Source organism: Poromitra crassiceps, assembly GCF_964638095.1.
Source record: "Poromitra crassiceps genome assembly, chromosome: 11".
Lineage (NCBI taxonomy): Eukaryota > Metazoa > Chordata > Actinopteri > Beryciformes > Melamphaidae > Poromitra > Poromitra crassiceps.
This window is the reverse complement of record NC_139643.1, coordinates 30,425,245-30,450,875: the sequence shown is the minus strand read 5'-3', so window position 1 is coordinate 30,450,875 and position 25,631 is coordinate 30,425,245. Positions and strand designations below refer to the sequence as shown.

The window sequence follows — 25,631 nt, the reverse complement described above, 5'->3', positions numbered from 1 at the left end:
GCCCTATTTTGGACTCATGTTGCTTGTTCAGTGGACCGGTTGGTTTGGAGGGCTGAGGTTCTGATTTACAGATCCCTTTTTCATTATAGCTGCACGAGGCAAGATTTGTATGTAAAAAGACACCTGTCTCCTCAGCTTAAATCAAGTGGAGCATTTTTCGACCTGCATGGACCCCTTTTCCCCCCACTTTTTTCATCGATTCTGACCAAAATATCATGAAGTACCTCACTCGCTAGTGCTACTTTACACTTCTCACAACACCCCATGTGATGACTGTCTTAACCCCCTAGCCACTCCCCCTATACTGCACCCCTCAAATCCCGACTCTCAACCACCTTCCTATCCCTAACTATGGCCCCTTTCCCCTAGCCCCCCTTCCTTGCCCTCCACCACCCATGTCCCCCTAGCCACTCCCTCTACCCACCTCTCGATTCCCGACTCGCTACCACCTACCTGAGTGAGTGGGTGAGTGAGTGACTGAGTGACTGAGTGACTGACTGAGTGTCCTGACTTTGCCATCTTCTGACCCCGGTGGGGCCAGCTGGCCCAGCGCTGTGGGAAACAGGGTTAGTCTAGATAAATGTTACACTCAAAGCTATGCTACTTTAAGAAAGTGGATTGAAACAGGATTCTGCTTTTTAAACCCCCCGAGCCGAGGACTGGTGTCGATGCTTACTGAAGAAGTAAAGTTTTCTTCTTCACTTCTCAAAGGTGTTTCACTGCAATCATTTTGTCTTTTACGACGCTTAACATTGAGATGATACATGTGCCAGGATTATGTTTCAAAGCCTGTAATAAGGGGTTATGATGCACTTTACTGGAAACACCATCATGGTTGGCGGCGGCTCAGTTGTTTCAGGGCGTTTCAGGATTTGTTTGGCCTAAAGAAGCTAACTTAGCAAACAATAAAGCACACGTCAAGGTGAAAGCAATAGTAATGTTGGTAATGTTTCCCCCTCATTATCTTTCTGGTCAGATGTCAATTTAAATAAATCTACATGATTGCCATTTAAAATCGCAGTTGGCTGGAGAAACATTGACATTGAATTGCTTTGGGAATCAGTGCTCACTCACATGGGTAAGTGAACTTTAGAGCTGCCTTTTACAGGTTCTTCTCCAGAGATCCATTTTCACTGGCTTGATCCATTTTAGCACCTTGCCTAGAGTAGTGTCTTTGCATTCATTCATCTCAATAAGCTGAGGCAATGCTGGATAGGCCTCATGTTAAAATGAGTCTGTACTCTGTAATATCTAATCCCTAACACTATGCGTGACTGATTACAGCTAATTATTAGGGTTCCTTGTGTCTTTTAGACTGAAGCTGCCATGTATTCTAAAAGCAATTGTATTCTTGTCAGTGGAAAAAACCTCTGAATCAGCATCTACACCATCATGCGACACTAAAACTCATTGATAATGATATTCTTTTCATTTGAGCAGGTTCACCACACCTATTCAAAACTGAAATGCTTCTAGGCCTTTCATGAATTCTTAATTTACACACCAAAAAATGAATGAATGAAAAAAAAAAAACACACGCAATCCTTTCAATTTTCCATGATAATAGGCTAATATAGACAGCTTTATTTTATGGGGGGGGGGGGGGGGGGGTTAAACAGACTGCTTGTTATTGCCACATAATGACACACAGTAGTTCTCTCTCTTTCTCTCTCTCTGTCACACACACACACACACACACACACACACACACACTCGCTGTCACCATTACGCAATGCCGACGTACAACGTACACAACGCATTCAAGATTCAAGATTCAAGATTCAAGATTTTTATTGTCACTCCATGGTACAAGTATCACGTGTGAAATTCTTGTGCTGTGGACTCCGTTTACAACATAGTGCAAATAGTACAAATATAACAGGGCATATGGGTGCAAAAACAACAAGAGACACAACAAGCATAAGGCAGTATAGTGATAAGACAAGTCAGAGGCAGTGGCATATTCACTGCACATAGGTGCACGTGTCGGGTGCATACTTTAGACGTGCTTAAACATTTTAAATTCTGTGTATTTGACATACAGGTGCAAATAACATATTCCTTATTAAACATACAATTAAACTCGGCATTTTAAATTCGGCGTATTTGACATACAGGTGCAAATAGCATATTCCTTATTAAACATACAATTAAACGTTAGACATACGTAATGGTAGCAGCTACAGTATGGTACAGTGCGGCTACTACACTATTTGTGTATGTTAAGGAGTCTCGTGGCCTGCGGGAAGAAATGCACACATTCTTATAATTCATCCGTCAAAAAAATCTCTGGCAACTTATTCTTTCCATCCCGGGAGACATGGGGCTACGCTACAGTAATTACCGGAGCCAATCCGGGAGAGATGGTAACCCTATCTGGAGCGTTTGATTTTTGGCTGGTGTGAAAGCAAACTGAACCAGCTGAAAAACGAAACAATGTATCATTGTTGCATCAGGTGCAAACAGAAGCTGACCTCAGATCAGCTCACAAACCAAGGAAGCGCCCAGAGTAACAGAAGCTGACCTCAGATCAGCTCACAACATTCATTAAATATACAGATCGAAGAGAAGGAGCGAGCCGCTCGGATCAGTGGTTTCACTCTTAAGATAATGAGATCCTATGTTGGTGTTCAGTTTTCACAGCATACCTGGACAGTGATGATGATAACTATTTTCACACCGGGATGTCTGTCTCTTCACACCAGACTGCATGACTCATATCGCCTTAGTGGTGGGAGATAGTTTTAGAAATGTCATACTTTTTTTTTTTTTTATGTTTCACTTTGGATTTTTGGCATGGCGTAGCTTTTTTTTTTTTTTTTTACTTGACACAATGTTGATAATTGTTGCCCTGCTCCTATAAAGTGATTGATATATAAATGTCATATTTACAGTATTTGTTGTTCTTTCTTTTCACAGGTGATGAGCGGGATGATACCATGTCTGAAGTACAGGGAACACTGGAGTTTTCTCTAGAGTTGCACAAGTTTCACAATGTGGATCTCTTTCAAAGAGGGTAAGCATTTTTGTCTCTCCAGATATCACAATTTTTTATTTGCTTGCCTGGCTTCACAACTGGCAACTCAGCACACTCAATGAACATAATGGTTGACTATGCATGCAATTATGTAGCCTTGATGAAGCCTACCTCAGCTGAAACACAATGATAATGTTAGGTGTCATGCATGCAGCACCGAGTATGGATCGAGATTGCTGCCGGTAGAGATTATATTTGATTTGTATACATTTGAATATCTCATTCACATACCGAATCACCAAATGTAACTAGAAAAGTGCACTCAGTAGAGTGCAGATCTCTGCCAGGCTCCGCTACACCTAACCATAACCTAAACCTAACCTAGATTTGGACAAAATACCTGTTAACCAGTCAAAACGACTGTACATAGGCTACATAGTGGTGGCAAGTTCTTTTGTTGGCATTTTCACCCAGATTTGCAATTGTGATTTGTATTCGTTCAATTAAAAAGTACAGCAGTGGTTATTTAAAACCTTCAATATTATGAAATGCCTTTGTCGGTTAACTTATCACTTAGAGTGTGGTGATACACTGTAACTGGGCAACTTTTTGGTCAACATGACAGTCAGTCAGGTTAGGCTAAAACCAAGCCTTACATAATCTGTTGCAGGCCACATTTTGGCCTTTGTCGTGGCTCAAAAATAGAAATCCATAGACATATCCATATAAAGTTTGGTCGCATTTTGAACCAGAGCATCTGAGCATACAGGCATAAATGTGCACAGCAAATATTAGACTGATTGGTGAAGCAGTATGCAAGATTAGCAAGACAGACAGATACACACACAGCATGGACACACACACACACACACACACCCACACACGCACGCACGCACGCACTCACTCACGACTGAACACCTGGCAGAGATTTAAAAAGTTGGATGCATTCAAACATTTACTGTAATTTGTAAGGCACAGTTTGAAATTGAAAACTTTACATGGCTTTAATTTACTGTCACTCTATGAATAGTGAATGCAAATTTTAACTACATTTTCAAATGTGGTTTTCCCAGTTCAAGTTCAGTTTTCTTCATTCAGATGGAGCTCTTTGAGACACACCGCACACAAGGGTGGTTTGTTCCCTGAGTGACGACTGGAAGGCAGTACAAATCGATTTTTTGAATCCGGCGGTTCAATATCAGCATGGCAAACACAAATGTATACAGTTCAAAACAATTTTTGCTGGCACAAATTTCTTTCCAAAGTGGAACGACAAGTTTGGGGTAGACATTTCACAAGAGCGCCCCCATCTGGCAGAGTCAGGTTAGACATTTTGCCCTTTGTGCATACTTCCCTTCCACCACCACCATTTAACATGGGATACCATTATGAAGATCATGTAGAATAAAATGGCTGGACACAGACATGACTCATCCTCCAACAACGAGGGCCTCGATCCCCAGGGGGGCTCCAAGCAGTTTCAGGGGAGGCTCAGTGAATGGAAGTGAAAAAATATTACATTCATTATCAAAAAGAGATCACATAGAATAGCTTGAATGTGTGTGGTTTGGTTAAAGAGATTGATAATGATTCAGTAGTTTGGGGGGAATTTGACTGTTTTCCCCACTTTCCCAGAGTCAGAAACTAATAAATGCCTTCAGACCATAGACTGTATAATAATAATCTTCAGACAGACCTTTTTATGTATTTGTTGTAGTCTGAAGTATGTCAAACAGCAATATCAGGCTGTCCTGGCTCAATTGTTGACTGTCTGTGGGATCAAATAATAGAATCATGATCCAATAGGCATCCAGGAAATAAGCGAGCGGGGGCACGCTCTTCGCACATGGCAAAGTTAGCCCCCAAGCCTTTCTGGAAGAAGACCTTTCTGTAAGAAAGCCACGCCCTGAATTCATTTGATTGGTCGCCACAACTGCTTCTTTCTGAAAACGTGCGGCAAGTCATTTGTTTTTGGTTAAGATTAAGGTTATTTTCGGCGATCAATCAAATGAGTTCGGGGCGTGGCTTTCTTACAGAAAGGTCTTCTTCCAGAAACCTTCTTCCAAGCCTTGTCTGGGGGGAGGCCCACAGTCTCAGACTTTGAAAACCCCTGAAATAGAGTGTTCTTTCACTGCTGATGGACATGGATTACACCAGTGGCTCTCAATCTTTTTCACATCAAGGACCCCTAAATGGACACAAATGTCACCAGGGACCCCCATTTGATAAGATTTTGTCCCAGTGTCCCCCATCTTAGCTTTCGTGACGACCCTCCCGTTCTCCTTGCCCTGTCTTGCATGGTCCTGGTGTTGGGGTCGTTAGGCTGATTGGGCCAGCAAAAGATCCTGGTGCATTGAAATGTTGCAGAAATAGAGAAGCACTGACCGCAGCCTCCAGTGTGCAGACTTCCCTCTGTCACTCCACCCCCCCCCCCCCCCCAAACAACGTTCCACCCCCCCCCCCCCCCAAAAAAAACAACGTTCCAGCAGAGTCAGCTTTTGTCAGCAGTGTTTGAGAAAGTACCCCCACTCCCCTGGAACATGTTAGGAATAGGAAGGACAGCCCTATACAGATTCAGCATGGGTTGAATTCTCCTGTGTACGTCCAACCCAGTTGCCAGAATAACATTTGAGCAGTTTACTTTTGTGCAAACCCCCGGATATGTGACATTCAACATTTGTGAACCAAAAATACATTGCATAGCAGTATCAACATTTCAAATTCACCGACATTTTCCAACATACATTTGAAAACGTAGCCGGGGTTTCCAGTTCATTTGAAAACACGACGCAAATAAAACAATTGGGTTATGGTTAGGCAACTAAAACAACTTGATAGGATTAGGTTTGGGTTAGGCTTAAATAACAAAAACATTAAATGTTAAATGTACGGTTGAAATGCTGACTTTGAACACGCCGGGAATTGAACCCCCATCCACTCTGACCACAACGGTCTTATGACCACAGAGCTATTTCAATAGCATACTGTCACAACTGACCAAAGGAAAGATCTAACCATAATCTTTTTTCTTCTTCTTTTTACAGATTTGCTTGAGTTTTGATTTATATTTCATGGCAGTAAACGTGTTTATGGCCCCATAGTGTATGATGTGTCTGCAGGGAGATTAAAACCTGTCATCTGGGAAGGCCAGCTTTACCCAAATGATTCCACCTCTCTCAGAGAGGGGATGTGCTAAAGCTTTATCATTGTAATCCATTCAGCTGAGTGCACTATGTTTGTTTTTACTGGTTGCCATGTTGCTCCAGATAGCAGCGCTGCAGCAGAGATCCAATGTGAACACTTAAAAGTACCTCATGTACAGATAAAGCATTGCTTTAAGACTGTGGGATAAGGGAACTCGCAGTTTACAAGACCGAACCGTCTTGGCACACCAAGAATGAATTCTGAAATCAATAATCCTACCAGACTGAAAAAGCACGCAGCCGTACATTTTGAGAGACTCTGCCTTCGACTGATTGCATTCAAAAAAGTGATTAAGTCTGCATTTGATTTGTAAAGCACGCGATGGCGACAAGAGCCTTTTAGTTTCCTCTCAAATCTAACTAAAACTTTCCTCTAAAAGATTGTGATCTTGTGATCTCACGTGAATCCAGCTGCCACACAAGGTTCTATTAAATCATATCTAACAATAAAAAATATTCCCAGATTTGGGTCCGAGAGACAAAATCTCATCAAATGGGGGTTTGTGGCCCTATGTGGACTAAATTAGGGTCCATCATATAAAAAAGGTTGATAATCACTGATATAGACCATTATGGAATTCTATGTTAAATCATAACTTACAACAAACATCTTCTTAGATGGGGTTCCTAGACAAAATATCAAAGCAAAGCAGATCTGCAGTCATAGGGAAATCTATTTTTGGGTCCTTGACATAAAAAACCATCAGCCTACCCATGCAACTTGAGGGTGCATCTCAATAATGGACACAAAGGAGCTTATTAAACTTTTCGATTATCAACCAAAGAAAATGTGATGAGAAGAAAATCAGGTAGCCTAGTTGTTACAGCATTTTACTCCATAAAGATATTGTCTGACAGGCTACCCCTATTCTTAATTATCAGTGTTGATCACAAATTTAGGTGAGGTTAATATCATGATCCCGCTTGCAATGCATCTCATGCACTTCAAATGGTGCCCTGTCACCTTGCATTCAATTATGTGGGTTACAGTACACTCACCTGCGCAGGTGAGTGTACTGTAACCCACATAATTGCTACTACTGCTGCCTCTTTTTTCTTAAAAGGGACAATCTCATTGGCCAAGGGCCAGCGTGTGCACCTTTAACCCGGGTTGAAGTAGTAGTTACACTACCTCCCCTGGTTGTAGGTCATCACATTTTAGTTTTTAGTGTAGGGGGGAATCGAACCCGAGTCTCGTTTAGCCTCTCATACCAAAGCCCAACATGCTAACCGGTCGGCCAAGGAGACCATCCCACTTTCTTCGATGCCACTTTCTCGTCAAGTGGCTACGCTGATGTTTGTCTGATGATCACATTGTAAGAAAAGTTGATCCGCTTCTATTGGTTTTAAGTTTGCGATGCGCTCCGAATAAAGTGGCACCCACACGATTATCACTCTGCATTCAAAACCTTTTTCAATTCAAAAGGCAAGAATTATCATTATTCTTTTTTGGGGGGGAAGGGGGGGGGCTGATAGACAGTGGTGCATTGTGTTTGTACAAAAGGCCGTCTATCAGCGCCGTTTACTGAGGATGCAGATCAGGTACGCGCTGGGGATTGGAATGGACTCGTGTTTGTAGCGGGCACGCGCTGTAGCGGGCACGCGCTGGAGAGGTGAAGTGCGAGCGGACAGAGCAAAGCGAGTGGGGAGCATGGTTCATGTCCATGGTTCATGTGCGTGCGTCCCTGAGACCTGTAAGTCATGTCACTGTTTAAGTTATCAGTTAAATTCAGTTAATGTAAAGCATAAGTTTATATTCATGTAGGAGATTTAGTTACTTTATAAGGATGCGTGATGGATTCCGCTCCTAGTACAGGTGGCTGTTAATTGAATAATTGATGGAATGCCATACTCCGTGCCTATGTCGGGTGCATTGCGGAGACTATGCTATGACTAAGATTATATTAGAAACAGATGTTTGCCCTGCATTAGTATTGTATAATTCATAGTGGTTTGTGGTTTGGTGCACATTTAAATAGTTTTATTGTATCAAGCTTAGGCAAGTAATAGTAATTATTACTAGTGATTGTTATTTCCACAATATATGTAGGCTACATGTATGTTTATATGGAGGCTGATATGCTGGCTATGTATGTAGTGAACATACAATAGTTTATGTCAGTATATAGTGTATATAGTGTATATTTGTGTTGTGTTGTTTGTGTTTACCCTATGTGTATGTATGTGTCATTTACATTGCTGTATGTGTATGAATGCCCTACGTATGCACTAATTTTCTTATTTCTTCTTTTAAACTTTTCTGTACCTCACCTGTCGAGGGACTGCGGATGGAAATTAGCTAAGGCTATAATCCGGCACATTTACATGAAAATGTTCATTAATGTTGCACTGTCCCTGAAATAAATAAATAAATAAAATAAAAATAAATAGTGTATATACTGTGTGTATGTATGCATAGATGGATATATGTATAACTGATGCTATAGGCTTTGTGGTGGGCTAGTTTATTATTGTAATTATAATAATGCATATATATATTTTATTTCTTTACAGAACCACATACACATGTAAACCACGCCCATGTCTGACCATTGCTCAGTCAAGTAAAAGTCTTGAAAGAAGATAAGTTGTCTGCTTCCGTGTTTTAACAGACACACCTGGAGCGAAGTTTAAATCTAATCAGAACCAGCAAGTTATAGTATCATACAGTCCTTTATTATAGCCTCACCAACAGTGTTGCATGTGCCAGAAGACATACAGTAGCTACAATTGCACGATAAATTGAGCATGGTGGCCAAGCTCAGTATTGCAAGTCACGTAGAATCCTGCAGCCCAGAAACAGAAATTCCTGTCCACTTACATTGGGAAAGCAGCAGCTGTAAAACTCTGGGAAAATGTTTCTGTGTGTCACTCAAAGTCAAAAACGACTGATTGAGTTATCACGTTTTAATATTAATAATAATAATAATCCTATATCCTATAATAAGAATGCAGTGTCTGTGTGTGAGTGTTTGAGTAGAATTGTGTTCGGCCACAGCTATGCCATTTTATGTGTGTGATCGCGCTGAATCTTTCAGGAAATGTAAAGAGCACCCCTGCAGGTGACCTAATGGAGCCAGATTTTTAAATGAGGTAGGGCAAATTAATTGCCCTACAGTAATGATGTGATGTCACTCGAGCAATGATGACTTAATCTGTTGACATCATCACTGATGACATCATTGAGTGCTCGAGTGACATCAATTTGAGTGTCCTGGGACCTGGGGGCTTTGGAGACTGTGTTCCAGACCGGGGGGGGTCTAACTCCCAGGGGGGTCTAACTCCCACGGATCCACTAGTTGATCGTTGATCATTTTCCCCCTATTTGCCCAAATATAGGCTAATTCTGGTGTCAGGTATGGTGACTTGTGGGAAATCTGCATTCACAGGAAGTGACTAATCAAAACTTAAGAGCAAAATATCTCTCCTACTGTAAATGTGACATTAGACCTATTTCCTCTCTCGTCTCTTATATCTTCTTTGCTATATAGCAATCACAGAGCGGCCGGGTTTCGAGCGTGCGTTGTGTAGTTCTGTGTGGTCCTGAATGTGGTTTCTGTCCCCCAGGTTCTACCAGGTGCGAGCAGGACTGAAGGTCTCACCTCGCGTGCCACACAGATTGATAGCGACAACACAGGGCAATACAGGTAAGAACTGATGCCTCCATCCTCCTCACACTGTATGATCTTTTCACATTATGTATTTACTAGGCTCACTTTTAGGGGACAGTGTCCTCATAGCAATATGAAGATACGCTCCCAATTTTCTATATTATTGGTTCTCAGTCTAATCAAATAATCCCTGTTTTTGTACTCTCATTTAATGAGTCTGTGGGCAGCAACCATCAGACTGAATTGTCAATTCTTTACACTCCATTTCCGTCTACTCTGACATTGCCTCCACTTCAATCGATTTCCATGAGGAGATTCCCCCAGGGGGATTTTATTTCCACTAACCAATCACGAGAGACCAACGTAACTACCTGAATCTATTCTAGTCAGGAGAACGCAAAAAACATCTCCCCTTTGAACATACGCCAACGCTCCCGATTTTCGCGGGAGTGTGCCTATTTTGAACCCTTTCTCCTGCTGTGCTCTCGATTGGTAATTTCTCCCGTTAAAGTGCCAATTTCAATCAAATGGCTGTACATAGCGGCTGTGTTTTAAAGATAGAGTGAAGTAGCTGGTGTCATATGAAACTAGAAGACGCAAGGAATCGATTGGTACCAACCATGGCGAGGGGAAAAAACTGGCATGGCTATTTTGAAAGGGGTCCCTTGAGGTCTCACCGCAAGATATCTGAATGAAAATGGGTTCTGTGGATACCCACAAGTCTCCCCTTTACAGATGGTAGCATGAGCATTTTTCAACCAGGCAGCATGAATTGACAGAACAATATTGGATCACAGTGGGACCGGGCAGATCTGATTTTGGAGGGAGAGGGGTGCATTGGTCTCTTGTAACGGGACAAGCCCCGTCTTTTATTGTCACACGAACACCACAACACATGCATGCGGCCACAACACACTCATGCTGACGGTGGCCGGTGAAAAGTGTCCTCTGCATTTAACCCATCCAGGCATGTCCTTTCCTCCGGGGGGCAGGCCAGGAGCAGTGGTCGCTTTCTCGTACAGCGCCCGGGGACCAACTTCGGATGTTGTCGTCACTGGTTGGATGACGATGACGATCTGATCTTCTGCATGTTTTTAGTGGGGGGGTTATATACGGAGGAATCCCCTGGGGGAGCACGGGGACAACATGCGAACTCCACACAGACAGAGGCCCTTACGACGAGATACCCCACCTGGGCAGTAGGCACTGAAGATATGGGGGGGAACACAACCACAGCGCCCACAGTGTCCCAGGCGAGAATCGAACTCAGGACCTTCTGACTGTGAGGCGACAGCTCTACCACTGAGCCACCGTGCCCCAATGCTTATGCATTGCATTGCATTTGCACCCGTTGCTCTGTTTATTGATGCTGATTGGCTAATCGTTAGTCCTCCTCGGCGCTCGTTGGACCAGTCGTTTTTTTGTGTGAGCAAATCGCTGTTGCATGTCACGATGTGAGACCAGAAGCAGCCAAAACTCAACTTGGTGGAGTGGTCAGATTCAAAGGTCTGGACCCATGCAATTAGCCTATGTTAAGGCCAATAATGATTTTAGTTTGTTTGAAGCTGCCAGTAGCTAATTTTGTGCTATTATTACATATTTAAATGTAACCATTTTAATGCTTTTTATTGTACACTAGTATTTTAAATTAAGTATTCCCTCACAATCATCTCACTACTATAATATGCACCCATGCCCAAGCTAGAAATGAGTGCACGTGATTTTTTAAACTGAATTATATTTGGCAGGGTGGACAATAAAACTTTCAATTTGAACCCAGAATATTACAACTACCACCACTAACACTGCTACTACTACTAATAATATTAATAAAATAAATAATTATGTATCCTTGTGTAGAATTTCATCAAAATGTTGCATTAGAATCAGTTCAGGTGATGGTCTTCCCATCGATAACCAATGAAGTTTTGATCAATTAGATCAATTCTACAAAAATATGTAACCAAACAAACTGCACTATTTTGGACCATTTTTGGCTAAGTTGGGTCGTATTTACAGTAAGTTCCAAGTACAGAAAGGAATGAGTGAGAAAATCCAGCTTGCATGACACAAGGAATCATTTCATGACTACAATCATCTGTTGTGTGATCCACATTCTTGGTCTGAATGACACAGATTGTGTTGGACGCTCTTTTCTTTGAAGCTTCTGTGAAAAGGGTAATCTTTCACAACATCTTCTGGGTTATAGTGCCAACACGCCTCAGTGGCGCCGGCATCCAGCTTTGGATGACGCAATAGGCTAGTGACCTTTTCCCCCCCAATATTTTATTTTCAACTTTTTTGAACAACACACAAACATGACAAACAACTCAGACACAGGAAGACAAAAGAAAAGAAAAGAAAAAACATGCATATATTATTGACATTCATTTTTACGTTGCGCTACCAGTCGCATAAGGTGCTTATGTGCTTGTAAGAGATATTGTGCCGGGGATCCCACGCAAGGGGTCCATGAGAAACCAGCCTACCAGCCTATCTGAACGAGGTAGGCTAGAAACGGGTCCAAAATAGCCCAAAAGTTCTTAAGTGAGTTGGTCCTCAGGAACCTAAGTCTCTCCATCCGTATAACAGAGGTAATATCCATCAGCCACAATTGAAAAGAGGGTGAAGAGGGGAACTTCCATTCCTTCAGGATGAGTTTCTTTGCAAGAGTTGTCCCCTGTGTCAGAGACTGTTGCACAGCTGTAGGGAAGTTCAGAGAAGACTCTTGGCTAGTGACCTTTTTCACGTTACCTTCTTTTCAATCTTAGCCTGTACAAACTTAACTTTATAAGCATAAAAGTACATTATTTCACCTGATTTCCTTCTGTTAGGAAGCTGATATTTTCAATGCCACATCCTAGCTGTAGTAACATTTTCTCACATTTAAACAACACTCTTGCATACTGTAGAGCATTGCCAATTAGCAACAATTAATTTGTCTACATTTTATGATTTTTTAAAATAAAATCCATGTTATACTGTTTGATTGTGAAAAGGGTGTCTTTGCCTTTGTAGCGAGAAAAAAATATATCACAATACATGACCAGGAAATCCTGTTTGTACTTCACTCTCTGAACCATGGATGTATTAAAAGAGCTGTGAAGCTCCAGGGCACATTTTCTGCAGCAAATACCAAAACAGAAGTGCATTCTGGGCCAAAGATAGAAAGAGTCAGTGTGCAAAGAATTCACATGTAGTTGCCATATGGCAATGTTATGCAATTTAAGGGGAAACTATGTCTGAAGTTGAAAATAATATACATCTCATGAAGGACATTTGTTTTTGCATTTAATGTTCAGCAGCCACATAATAGAGCAGAATGGTAGGATTCAGTAGGCTATCTAACGCAGTGGTTCTCAAAGTGGGGTCCAGGTACCCCCAGGGGTCCTTGAGGGGCTTCCAAGGGGTCCCTAGCAAAAAAGGGTAATTTATTTCCACAATAATTCCAACTATAAATCACAGAACGTCAGATTGTATGACAATTTCGGTCATGGGTTTCATACACTTTCTGTAATAAAACATCTAAAAGTGTGACAACTCTCCCACTCTCCTGGCCCTGACTTGCAGGAGCATGGTGTTGGGGTCGTTAGGCTGATTGAGTGCACCTGGGCCCAGTGTCGCTTAAGAAGACCTTCAGACCACATTTTCAGTGCAGAAAATATCCATCTTAGTTTTCAAAACAAGTGAAAAAAGGCATCAGGGGTGAGATGAATCCACTTGTTTCCAATACAAATCAAACTCATTTTGCGTCATTTTCTGGAGTGATTTATTGTATTCTATATAAATTATATTCGGTTTTATATTCATAGGTTGTGGCTGAGCCAAGCATTAAAATCTGGTTCTCTGGCAATGCAGGAAGCTGTATGCCTGGCAATACTGATTCGCAGTAGCCTAATAACGGCTATTTTTAGCTTGTCATGACTGGAGCAGCACACACACAACTAAGGACACAGCAGAGTGGGAAAGCACTGCATGTGTCTGCGCCTGAGATGTGACATTGATTCATTTCATGTGAGACAGACACGGTGACAGGAATACCAGCAGGCAAGACAATTTCCCTACCTCATTAGTCCTCCGATAGTGCAAAATCTTCCCCGGCCAAACTTTTAATGGGTAGCATGGAGATGATGAAGATGGCAGCGCAATATAGGCCTTTTTCACAGCAGCCGTTTTGTGTCTAAAAGGCAGGAAGTAACACAGGTGCACCGACACATTAATTAGGGTTTCCAACTTCCAGTCCAGTTAGGTGTTTTAGTGATGGGGCCCTAATTAATGAGTTGGTTGCACCTGTGTTTACACTGCCTTTTAGACACAAAATGACGGCTGTGATGAAAAAGGCCCATAGTTTCAGCAGCACAATAATTGCTCTCAATAGTCTGTTAGTCTCCAGTTTTGGAGAAGTGTTATTTGCTCATTTATTTGCATTCAGCAATATTATGTTTAGCAGTGATGTAGTGGTAAATAACCGATATGAAATATATATATATATATATATATATATATATATATATATATATATATATATATATATAATGTATATGAATTGAGGTAATAAAGATACATGTCAGCCAGAAAACATGGGTTAACTAGAGTTTAGTTGGGTTTATTCTGCACTGCATCCCTGTATCCAACAAGGATTTGCATATTCCTCTGCAATATACCATATCACCACCATGTATTCTGTCCGTCCAGCCGCAGCTGTGCAGCATGCAGTATGGGGGAAAGAATGAGCAGCAGGGTATAGAGGACTATCTCCATATTGTAATTGGTGGGGCCGAGCTGCAGCCCCTCCCATCCCCATTTTTCATCTCCTTCACACAAGGTCACGTATTCCCAACCATCACGGGCTGTCCAGCCAGTGGGCTGGGGCTGGGGCAGGGGGTGGGGGGTTGGGGGTGTTCACATCTACTGTATCATACAGAGACATAAGAACTAATCCCCTGACCAGTGGTCTCTGGCAAAAACTCTACGCTTGACATTTCACTTGTCTGTGCCCTTCAGAAAAAAAAAACAACGAGAGAGAGAGAGAGAGAGAGAGAGAGAGAGAGAGAGAGAGAGAGAGAGAGAGAGAGAGAGAGAGACTAAACAGCTGTAGAGCAGCTGTAGAGTACGAGTGGCTGTAAGCAGATTATTTCCAGTACAGAATCACTGTGGTTAAAAGCTTCAGGGCATTTCTGCTGGTTTTCATGTGCAGGATGTGATAAATCAGCCCCAACGCCAGTTTATTAGAACTCTATATCGCACAAGCAACCACTGGGTGGGTTATTATTCCTGCTCATCCCATTTAGCGTGAGCATGACATGTGACCGTTAACAGAAAAAATGTCTTGAAACTGTATGCTGCTAGCCTACGAGCGAGATGCCTAGTTTAAGAAAATCCTTATATAAAGAGTTTTAAGTTTTAAGCCTGGAACCAAGCCAACAAGCAATGAGATGAACCATAAGATTCACAGAGAAAAAAAGTTTTATGGTCACGATTCCTCTCGTAGCTGGTCGGCTCGGTTCCAGGCATTAGACTCTATAAATGATCTTCTGAAACATCAATGCAGAAATGGATGGGGAATTTGCTTCCTGGAACCGGAGCCGTTCAAAAGTGGGCGGGCACTGTTGAGCTCTATACATACAGAAGGGTATCAAGATGGCAGAAGAAGTGTCAGCAGAGGAGGTAATGAGCTGAAAGCAGCAGTTTGTTTAACAGAAAACACACAGTATGCCAGTTAAAGGATGTGATTAGGGCATGCGTGAGCGTGTGTGTGTGTGTGTGTGTGTGTGTGTGTGTGTGTGTACTGTAGATGCAGCTGCTGTATCCCAGCTAGAATTCATTAATTTGCTTTCTTTAGCTGCTTATTCATGGTCACAGGGGTGCGGGGTGGAGCCTGTCCCCACATGCACTGGGAAACACTGGACAGTACATAAGCTGTGTTTACACACAGCCTTTTATTCCACTAATAATCAGTCTATAGAGTACCACAGAGATGACGTATTTTTGTAGGCTTACCCAGCAGTCCCTGCACTTCCTGGTTCCTACATGTAAAAGTCAATGGGATTTTTGCATGGGAATTTCGGTTAAATGCATGAAATAAGGTCTGTGGTTAACAAAAGTTTATATGAAACAGTGAACTTTGTGTGTTCAGCAAGAAAATCTTCACAAATGAGGACCACTTTTATGACTTTTGAAGTGTTTTCTGAAAATCGCATATTTAAAAAAAACTTATTTACACTTAAAAAATCATAAAAGTGGCCCTCATTTGTGAAGATTCTCTTGCTGAACACAAAGTTAGCTGTTTCATAAACTTTTGTTAACCACAGACCTTATTTCAAGCATTTAAACAAAATCCCCATATAAAAACCCCAAAACCGGAAGTGCTAACATCCAGGGTCTTCCGGACTCATTCCTGGGGTACCCTATAGTGGCCCAACCAGAATAAAAATGCTTTATGTAACCACCTTGATCATAATAAATCCATTTTCATAATCCGTTTCATAATCGATGGATGTTGTAAACGCTCACTCTGGTCACTTTCTTTCGTTTGATTGAATATCTATATTCTTTCCGTCATGTAAGAGTAGTCATGTAAACACTTCAATCAGAGTGATTTCATTCAGAAAGAAAAGAATATGGCTCATGCAACCGCAGCCAATCACATTCATGCTTATGGGCCATTTAGAGTCTCCAATCCACCTGATTTGCATGTCTTTGGACTGTGGGTGGAAACTCAGGCCTTGTTACTGTGTGAGGTGACGCAGCATCTCCCTGCAGCTATACAGCTCCTTCCATCTCCATGTATATACAGCAGCTATACAGCTCCTTCCATCTCCATGTATATACAGTATCACTAACGTTAGAGGGATTGCAGTGTCCCTGCCACACATCCCTCATGCTGGCTGCGGCTGCTTGATGCTGTAAGTAGTGACAGCATTATTAGAGAGAGAGAGAGAGAGAGAGAGAGAGAGAGAGAGAGAGAGAGAGAGAGAGAGAGAGAGAGAGAGAGAGAGAGAGAGAGAGAGAGAGAGAGGAAGAAAACGTTCCAGCATCAGAGAGTAAGCAGTCATCACGATGCTCACTGAGGATGTTTCAAATCCAAACAAGCAGATGTTTAGACGGCTCTTTACGTGTCCGGTCAGTGAATTCCAGAAACAAAACCTGCAAACGAGAATAACCTGTTCTCAATGTTGTGCCTGTGTGTTGAATACCTGGACGTTTTTTTTTCTTCTTACGAGCAGCTCCCCCTAGCGACACTCTGACAGAAAGATTTCTCCTTTCTTTAATAGTGTTTGGTTAGTGGGGCGATAACAGCCACTGATGTCAAGCAAAACAGCTTTTGTGGGGGATGTGTTTTTTTTTTAAATCAGAGAAATAAAAAGGTCATCGTGAGGCCAACAACCACCAGAAGAAAAAAAAACACTGGTTCCCAAAGTGGGATCCGCGAGCCATAAGTTTATTTATTTATTTATTTATTGTGCTGTATCCACTGGTGATGATTTTACCGGGGGCACATGGAAAAGGCCGCCCACATCCACGCCTGACATTACTGTATTTCAGAAGCTGTACCGGGCTAATTTTTAACGCTAGAGTGAAGATGTCTTTATCATAATGAAACTAGACGACCTAACGCATCCATTGGTACCACCTGTATCATGCTAGCTTCTCAGGAAGGCAGATAAATAACTAAGTTTTTGCGAGGGAAAAACTGGCATGGCCATTTTCAAAGGGGTCTTTTGACCTCTCACCTCAACATATCTGAATGAGAATGGGTTCTTTGGGTACCCATGAGTCTCTCCTTTACAGACATGCCCACTTTATGCTAATAATCCCACATAATCATTTTAAATGTCAGGCCTAATTCCGATAAGACTGTTATGATAAGTTCTTGTGATTTGTTCAGAGCTTTCTGACACTGAATAAGTTCATTATTTTAAAGTTGAAGCACTTACTGAAAGTTAGCTTTAGACCGGTCATTTTAAATATCTGTTTTTATTAGGACTAGATGCCACTCTCGCTACTGTTGATTTTCTGAAAGCTTTTAAGATCCTGCCACTTACTAGGATATATCTAATGAAAAGTGGTCAATTCTGCAAATGAATGCGTGTTTGTTTTGGTGGGTTTATTCTCCACCACATGCCTGGTTGTTAGACTATAGTAGCATATTGTTAATTCATAATATTGTATAATCAATGGTAAAAAAACTATGTGACAACCTCTCACTTCATTAGTCTGGCAATATAATGTACTTGCCTCCCTTTTCTGACTGCATGAACTTTTAGACCCAAACGAATGCATTTCTGAGCAAAGGAAATTAACTATGACTTTTGAATGGGCAATGATACACTTATACGTGTTTGGATCATGCATTTCTGAGACAGTGCCATGTTTCATCAAGTACCTATGTGTTTAGTGCTGTTTTATTGTCTATAAATGCAGTATTTAATGTCATAATGTCAATAAGGAGTCCCTCATCCTTGCGCTCACAGCACAGAGAATAAGTGACTGCATGCTGATATTAGCCACAGTGCATTTTGTTCTGTCCCCACATCAGGAGAATGCAGCTTCAGCTCTGCGGGGGTTTACGACGGCGCCGTGTTCAGCCGGATATTTCAGATCCTGTACAGAAACGAGGAGATTGCAGTGAACGACTGCATGAGCTTCAAGGTCCACCTGCTCCTGGATGGAGAGAGGGTGAGTCACGCCCGTGGTATTCTGCTCCACACGCCCTCCCTGCAGAATGGAAAATGTCATGCTGTGGATCGTCTCGCCTGTTACCCAAAATCATATCGGTACAATGCGGGACAAATCATTTCATAAGGTCCCTGAAATCCTTGTGAATTTGAGGGGGGCGTGTGTGTGGGAACAAGGCCTTGAAAGTTTTTGAAAGTAGACATGAAGAGACGTGGCTTATTGAAAATGCTTGAATTGATAGATTTTGTGCAATAATATAAATTGAAGTTCTTTGATATTATATCTACAGTATGCAGCACAGTTGAGAAGTGTTCACACATTCCAGCCGTGAGCTTCTGTAAAGCCTGCTAGTTCTCATTATAAACATTCTCAGTGTTGTAACAGTAATGAACCTTGATCCGTGTCTCTCCAACTGTGCCGGGTCGGGTCCTTGAATTAGAGGTAATTGGACCTGGAAGGTCATTGAAAAGTCTTTTTGAATGTGATGTTTAAGAAGGTGTGGGGACCCTGATACAGATAACGCAACTACATAACAGCGCTGCTCCACAGTTGTGGCTTGTTGCCACGTCTTTACACGTTCAGCATGTTAAAGTAAAGGGGCAGTAATTAATCCGACCTCTTTTATCGACCCCCGTTGGCAACCTGAAGGAACTGAAATAACATCAACAGAGCTGATCTCCGCCTACACAACCCTCTGGCACAGCCATCTTTAAAATTCAATAGGTGTAGGCTATGCACTGGAGAGTGTGTGTACCTTTGCAAGTAATGGTCGAGTCATTGGTACTGATTAAGAGCCCTATCAAACCCCTACAGGGGTTTTACCTCCATGTCATGTTTTCACCCCCGTTTGTCTGTCTGTCTGTCTGTCTGTCTGTCTGTCTGTCTGTCTGTCTGTTTGTCTGTCTCTCTGTCTGTCAGCATGATATCTCAAAAGGTTATGTTAGTTAGCTAGTTACTGAGTGACCTTCCAAGAACATGGAATGAATTCTTATTTTATTGACATTTAATTGTTTTCACCCCTGTTTGTTTTGTCTCTCTGTCTGTCTGTTTTTCTGCGGGATATCTCAAAAAAACGGATTTGCACAAAACTTTGTAGAAAAGTAGGTCATGGGCCAACTTAGAACTTTCCACGCCCACTGGTCAAAAGGGGGTGCAATGGGCATGTTCAATATCAATATGGACCCCCACTAAAAACATGCAGAAGATCGGTGTCTGGCCAGCGGCGGTTGGAAGAAGTTGGTTGCATGTGTGTGTGTGTGTGTGTATACTGGCTGCCGTGCACGTGTGTGCATGCATGTTGTGTCATCTGTGACGAAATAAAGACGGGATTTGTCCGTCTGGTTTCTTCTCTCTTCTCTTCTCTAGATGACACAACAAAGTTGTGCTAAATTCTGAAAATTGGGTTGCGACTAAATGACCAAGGAAAAATGTGGGTCGTGAGGCTAGACCAGTTGAGAACCACTGCCCTATATGGCTCATGGTACAGCTTGAGTTGTTGGGAGGAAGAACAAGTCAAACTTGCTAATTGTGTTCAGTCTGTTCACTTAGCCACACTGTAGGTAAAACAAGTGTAACAGAACCAGCTGGTGGAACAAGGCTGGACCTGGTGCAGCCAGCAGCTTCAAATGCCTGAAATGCTGCAATTGGGCCCCAACCGCAACTAGTTCAGATCGGTGGTTCAGATACACAGATGTTACCCAGCATGCAGTGCAGTTTAGGCATTAGCAGTTAACTCAGCGATACATAGAAACACATTATTGAGCTCCACACCTCGCCTCTTGGGGTTAATTGTCTTTAATAGGTGGACTAGCATGATTTACATGTGCCCCAGACCGACCAGGGGCAGCACGACCCATCAGGCGTGTAAACCTGCCAGACAGTTATTGATGTGCCGTCCTCGCCGGTTCCACCGTGGGGCGGGATCCCAAATATCCACTGCGGTTGTTTTTTGTTGTTGTTGTTGTTGTTGTTGTTGTTGTTGTTGTTGTTGTTGTCGGGGGGAGCCACCGGAGCTCAAATTGATCAGTGGTGACAGCGGTGAGACGAGGCTCCAATGAGTCAGAGCTAAGATGGCCCCCGCCCGCAGCTATTCATCCATATCATATAGCCATAGCTCACACTTTGACACCAGCCAATCATCACTCACTCTCTCCCTGACACATTTCTAGATACCTAAGCTGCCTTCAGTGGCTTCGGTCAGAATGTGGATCTGGGTTTTCATGGCGGCAGATTCTCCCTAATTTTAGCATATTTCATTAAATGTAGACATTCTCGTGGAGGTGGAGGTGGTGCTTGAAGGCATATCAGATTTCAGCCATCAGTGCTCCCGAAGGCTCCTGCTCATTAACCTTTCCGGAGGTTATCTGCTCCTCGCAGCCGCAGATAGCACAGACCAAAATAGCCCTTCGTTTCCACAGCTTACGCCCACATGTGTGCTTAATCAATCCAAACATCAATACGTCCCACAAAACTGCACAGATCTGTGTGTTTACTGTATGTGTAATGGGAAAAGCAGAGAGGGGGAGAGAGTGCGGAGTAGGCCTAATACTGTAGCCTCATATAATGAGTATTAGAACTGGGCCCTATATCTTGTGAAGCAGTGTCTCTATCTTCAAAAGAATCTATTACTTCCACTGATGCTGCTGTCTTTTGTAGTTTGCCCCTTTTTATGTTTTACCTTCTTTTTGCTAATTCAACTCGGGAGTCTTTATTATCATCTCCCCTCAAAAACATGATTCTATGCTCTTTGATCATGAGTGTAACTCACTTCGGTAGCTATGGATTATTGCATACTGTATGTGTTAATTTGAATTGCTATATTATTTACATTAATCACAGTAGTATTTTGAATATAATTGGATGTAATCACAGTACCTTTGATTGCTTACTACTGGGAGATGTAAGCTAACTGTTTAGTCAGGGCTATTTATTATAACCTTCAATTGTTTTTTTGTTATCTTTTGAGTTATGAAACTGTATTGTAACCCTTTTTTGACGCAATAAACTATTCAACGTCTCAACAAGTTTTTTTGGGAATGCATTTTGAAAGCCCAGTTCAAGGCATCGCTACATGTTCACAGCATTGCTTCTGCTGTTTTCCCAGGTGGAGGAAGCCTTGAGTGAAGTGGACTTTCAGCTCAAGCTGGATCTACATTTCACCGACAATGAGCAACAGTAGGTTTTTTGAGGAGTGTGTGTGTGTGTGTGTGTGTGTGTGTGTGTGTGTGTGTGTGCACGCGCGCGTGCGTGTGCGTGTGTGTGTGTGCGTGCGTGTGTGTGTGTGTGAGAGAGAGAGAGAGAGAGAGAGAGAGAGAAAGGGAGAGAGACCTACACACACATGCAGCTTATACTGTATGTATGTAGAAAGTGCACATACATTATGCATAATTAGTGTGTGATAAGTGTGATAAGTTGGCTGTGCATAATGAACATAAATTGCTGGTAGCTTTCACACTTAATTTCAGTGAACATAGCCTTGAGTGTTGCTAAAGCTAATTAACACATTTTAACAGTTTGGAGGTTCTTACTTAAAAAATGTTGAAAACTCTGCTTCACCATATTCCTATAAATGTGTTTTTTGCTATTCTCATTATAGCCACGTGTTATAAGAACTACATGAGGGACTGTTTTTGTGCAGCTCTGTGACATGACACGTTTATCCCTCTGTCCCCCTGGTGTTCAGGCTGGCAGAGATCGTCTCTGTGACGTGATATGTATCTCCCTCTGTCCCCTGGTGTTCAGGCTGGCAGAGATCATCTCTGTGACATGATACGTTTATCCCTCTGTACCCTGGTGTTCAGGCTGGCAGAGATCGTCTCTGTGACATGATACGTTTATCCCTCTGTACCCTGGTGTTCAGGCTGGCAGAGATCATCTCTGTGACATGATACGTTTATCCCTCTGTACCCTGGTGTTCAGGCTGGCAGAGATCGTCTCTGTGACATGATACATTTATCCCTCTGTACCCTGGTGTTCAGGCTGGCAGAGATCATCTCTGTGACATGATACATTTATCCCTCTGTCCCCCTGGTGTTCAGGCTGGCATAGATTGTCTCTGTGACGTGACATGTTTCTCCCTCTGTCCCCTGGTGTTCAGGCTGGCAGAGATCGTCTCTGTGACGTGATATGTATCTCCCTCTGTCCCCCTGGTGTTCAGGCTGGCAGAGATCGTCTCTGTGACGTGATATGTATCTCCCTCTGTCCCCTGGTGTTCAGGCTGGCATAGATTGTCTCTGTGACGTGACATGTTTCTCCCTCTGTCCCCCTGGTGTTCAGGCTGGCATAGATTGTCTCTGTGACGTGACATGTTTCTCCCTCTGTCCCCCTGGTGTTCAGGCTGGCAGAGATCGTCTCTGTGACGTGATATGTATCTCCCTCTGTCCCCTGGTGTTCAGGCTGGCAGAGATCGTGAGCGTCCCCCTGATCAGCAGCCGGACCCTTGGCCTCCACTTCCACCCGCGGCGAGGCCTCCACCACCACGTCCCCGTCATGTTCGACTACTTCCACCTGTCCGTCATCTCTGTCTCCATACACGCCTCACTGGTTGCCTTACATCAGCCGCTAATCAGGTAGACTGTTGTGGTATTGAATTAGAGCTGTTTACACTGGGGAAATAACAGTGGTGGTGAGAGAGAAAAGTATAATAGCCATTCTTATACAGTACCTTCTCTCATTGGGATAATTTCTAGTGCTATAAATAATAGTTAAATTAACCACTCCTCATGTTGCTGGGGACCCCTGGAACCCAAGGACCCCTGGAGGTCAGCGAACCCCACGTTGAGCCCGCTGCTCTACAGCACAGTAACAAACAACTTAGGAGAATGACTACTGATTAACTAGCACAGCTAGCCATACACCTCATGTTTGTTTTGGCCAATAGGTTTCCAAATACTTGTCTGATCAATCCAGCATGCCAATATCATAAACTCAGTGTCTAGCCTGTGTGGCCCGTGCATTACGAAAATTACAGCATCGCTTGATTGATCACATTAGACACCAACTCCCTCTTTCAGCTTATCTCTTGACCCCTCTCTCTATCTCCCCATCTCCTCCCCACCCCCCCTCCCTCTCTCTCTCTCTCTCTCTCTCTCGAAGCCATTTGGGGCAATGCACGTATCGGTGAGATAGGAAGGCTCCAAATGACACAGAATAAGAGAGCTAGAATTGCCTTGAGATGAGACCCCAGTGACTGAGTTACATAGTACTCTATTGGCTGTGTTGTCAAAGGTGGAATAGACTACCTGAAACCAATTAAATTAATGTATGTGAGACAATTATGAGAAATTATGTAGTTAATGATGCATTGTATAAGGTGGCTTCCCTGTTACAGGGAATTGTTGTATTGTCAATTGTTGTATTCTGTTGTTTTCATGTTATTTTGCGTACTGCAAGCACAATGTATCTAGTACCTAGTTGTGGGTTTTAAGTGTTTTACTTTTAAGAAAAAGGAAAAAAATCAAAATCTCTCTCTCTCTCTCTCTCTCTCTCTCTCTCCCTCACTTGCTCATATGTCTCTCTGTGCTCTGCTCGCTCCATATTCTCTGTCCAGCTTTGCACGTACTGGGAAGGGCTCCTGGCTCGGGAAGGGCTCGCCAGAGAGTGGGAGCGACCCATCTGCCATGTCTGTAGAGAACCTTATGTTCGGAGCTGGCTACTGCAAGCCTGTCATCTCTGAGGTACGTTAACCCTTCCTGCACTTTCGGCAGTGATAGAAAACCAAGGCCCCGGTTCCTCACGAACGCCGAGGAACGGCTCAAAATGACCCGGTGGCGTCCCGTTCCCACTTAAGCTCGCCATCATCCATCCTTGTGCAGCAACGCCATGTCAGGGTGCCAAATGCCAAGCGATGACATAACCGCGATCTCCCACTGATGGATTTAGCTGTGATTTGTTTCGGCACGTCGTCCAGAAGGATTCAAGCTCTGAGAGTTGAATGTGGGGTCATGCTGATCTAGGATTACAAATCCTGGACCTGTTGTTCTCCTCACACACACACACACACACACACACACACACACACACACACACACACACACACACACACACACACACACACACAGAAGCGGTCGGGAAAACTTAAAGACAGACGCCAACATGGAGATGATTTGCCACGCTCTCTCGTGGTATCTGATTAACCCTCCTATCCGGGCACGAATACAGGCGTAGCACCTGGAAGCAATACGGAGGTGCAGTCTGCTCACCTCCGTACCACTGACAGCATACTGTAGTTAGCGGCACAAGCTAGCCACCGTAGACAGAACACAGCATTTGTCTTCTTCAACCTTCTCCCGTTGTTGTCAATCATTTACGGCGGTACCGGTGTAGCGTTGTAAAAGCTGTTGGTTCCATTTTTCCATGCGTTTGGTTTATAACATGCATCTCCCTGCGGACGTCACACACCACACTGTAAATCTTAATGAGGACCCATGTTGCCCCCCCCCACCCCCCCGCCGCCCGTGGCAGCAAAGCCCACATCCACCACCCCCCCACCACCTGCGGCACCCCCCCCCCCCCCGCCCCGCCTACTGTTTTTTTACGCACACCCCTGACTGGGCGCTTTAATAAGCGCTGCGTTTAGCCGAGCAGGGGGGCTTCGTTTGATCACTGTAATGAGTTCTGCTCTAACTGCCACGTACCACATAGCCGCAGGTCAAATCCTTTTACCTTTATTTAGACGTGTTTTTTTGTTTTCTTTAACCTGCGGGCTGAAGTACATTTTCAGCACTTTCTCCCCTCGACAGCAGCGTGGCATTTCCTCTAAGTGTTGTTATTTTGGTTAATATTGCCAAAATAAATAAATAAATAAATAAATCACATGTTGGAGATTTCCATTGTTATCAGCTGAATTGCAGTGAGGGAAAGAATTTAGAGAAAAAAGAAATGGAGGTGCAGGGGGACTTGGTGCTACAACAGCAGAAGGATCCCAGCATGGGACACTTTTAGAGGAAAATGAGGCCATTAGAAGTGAGACACCTGAAACTCTTGGGTCTTGGTGACATGGAGAGAAAAAACTCTGAAAGCTTGACAAAAATAGGGTCCTTTGAGAAGTTCTTCTTGCCCTCCTTGTTGTACTGTAGTCTAGATTCTAGACTCGGTTTGCTCCTGGTTTTGTAATAATACCAATTCCAAACCGGGATCAGCTGCAGTATGACTGCAGCAGTG

At 43.1% G+C, this 25,631-nt stretch overlaps 1 protein-coding gene across 1 annotated transcript in view; it reads left to right on the top strand.

The window, feature by feature from the left end:
* Window positions 1-2,939: 2,939 nt before the first annotated feature.
* Window positions 2,940-25,631, top strand: part of fam135b (family with sequence similarity 135 member B) — a gene marked incomplete at both ends in the record, with an annotated part of 37,201 nt that continues 14,509 nt past the window's right edge. The window contains 6 exons of the mRNA XM_083646802.1: window positions 2,940-3,016; window positions 9,748-9,827; window positions 18,331-18,470; window positions 21,574-21,644; window positions 22,865-23,038; window positions 24,019-24,145. Of these exons, the coding sequence (XP_083502928.1) occupies window positions 2,940-3,016; window positions 9,748-9,827; window positions 18,331-18,470; window positions 21,574-21,644; window positions 22,865-23,038; window positions 24,019-24,145 (669 nt within the window). The remainder of the gene's footprint in view (window positions 3,017-9,747; window positions 9,828-18,330; window positions 18,471-21,573; window positions 21,645-22,864; window positions 23,039-24,018; window positions 24,146-25,631) is intronic.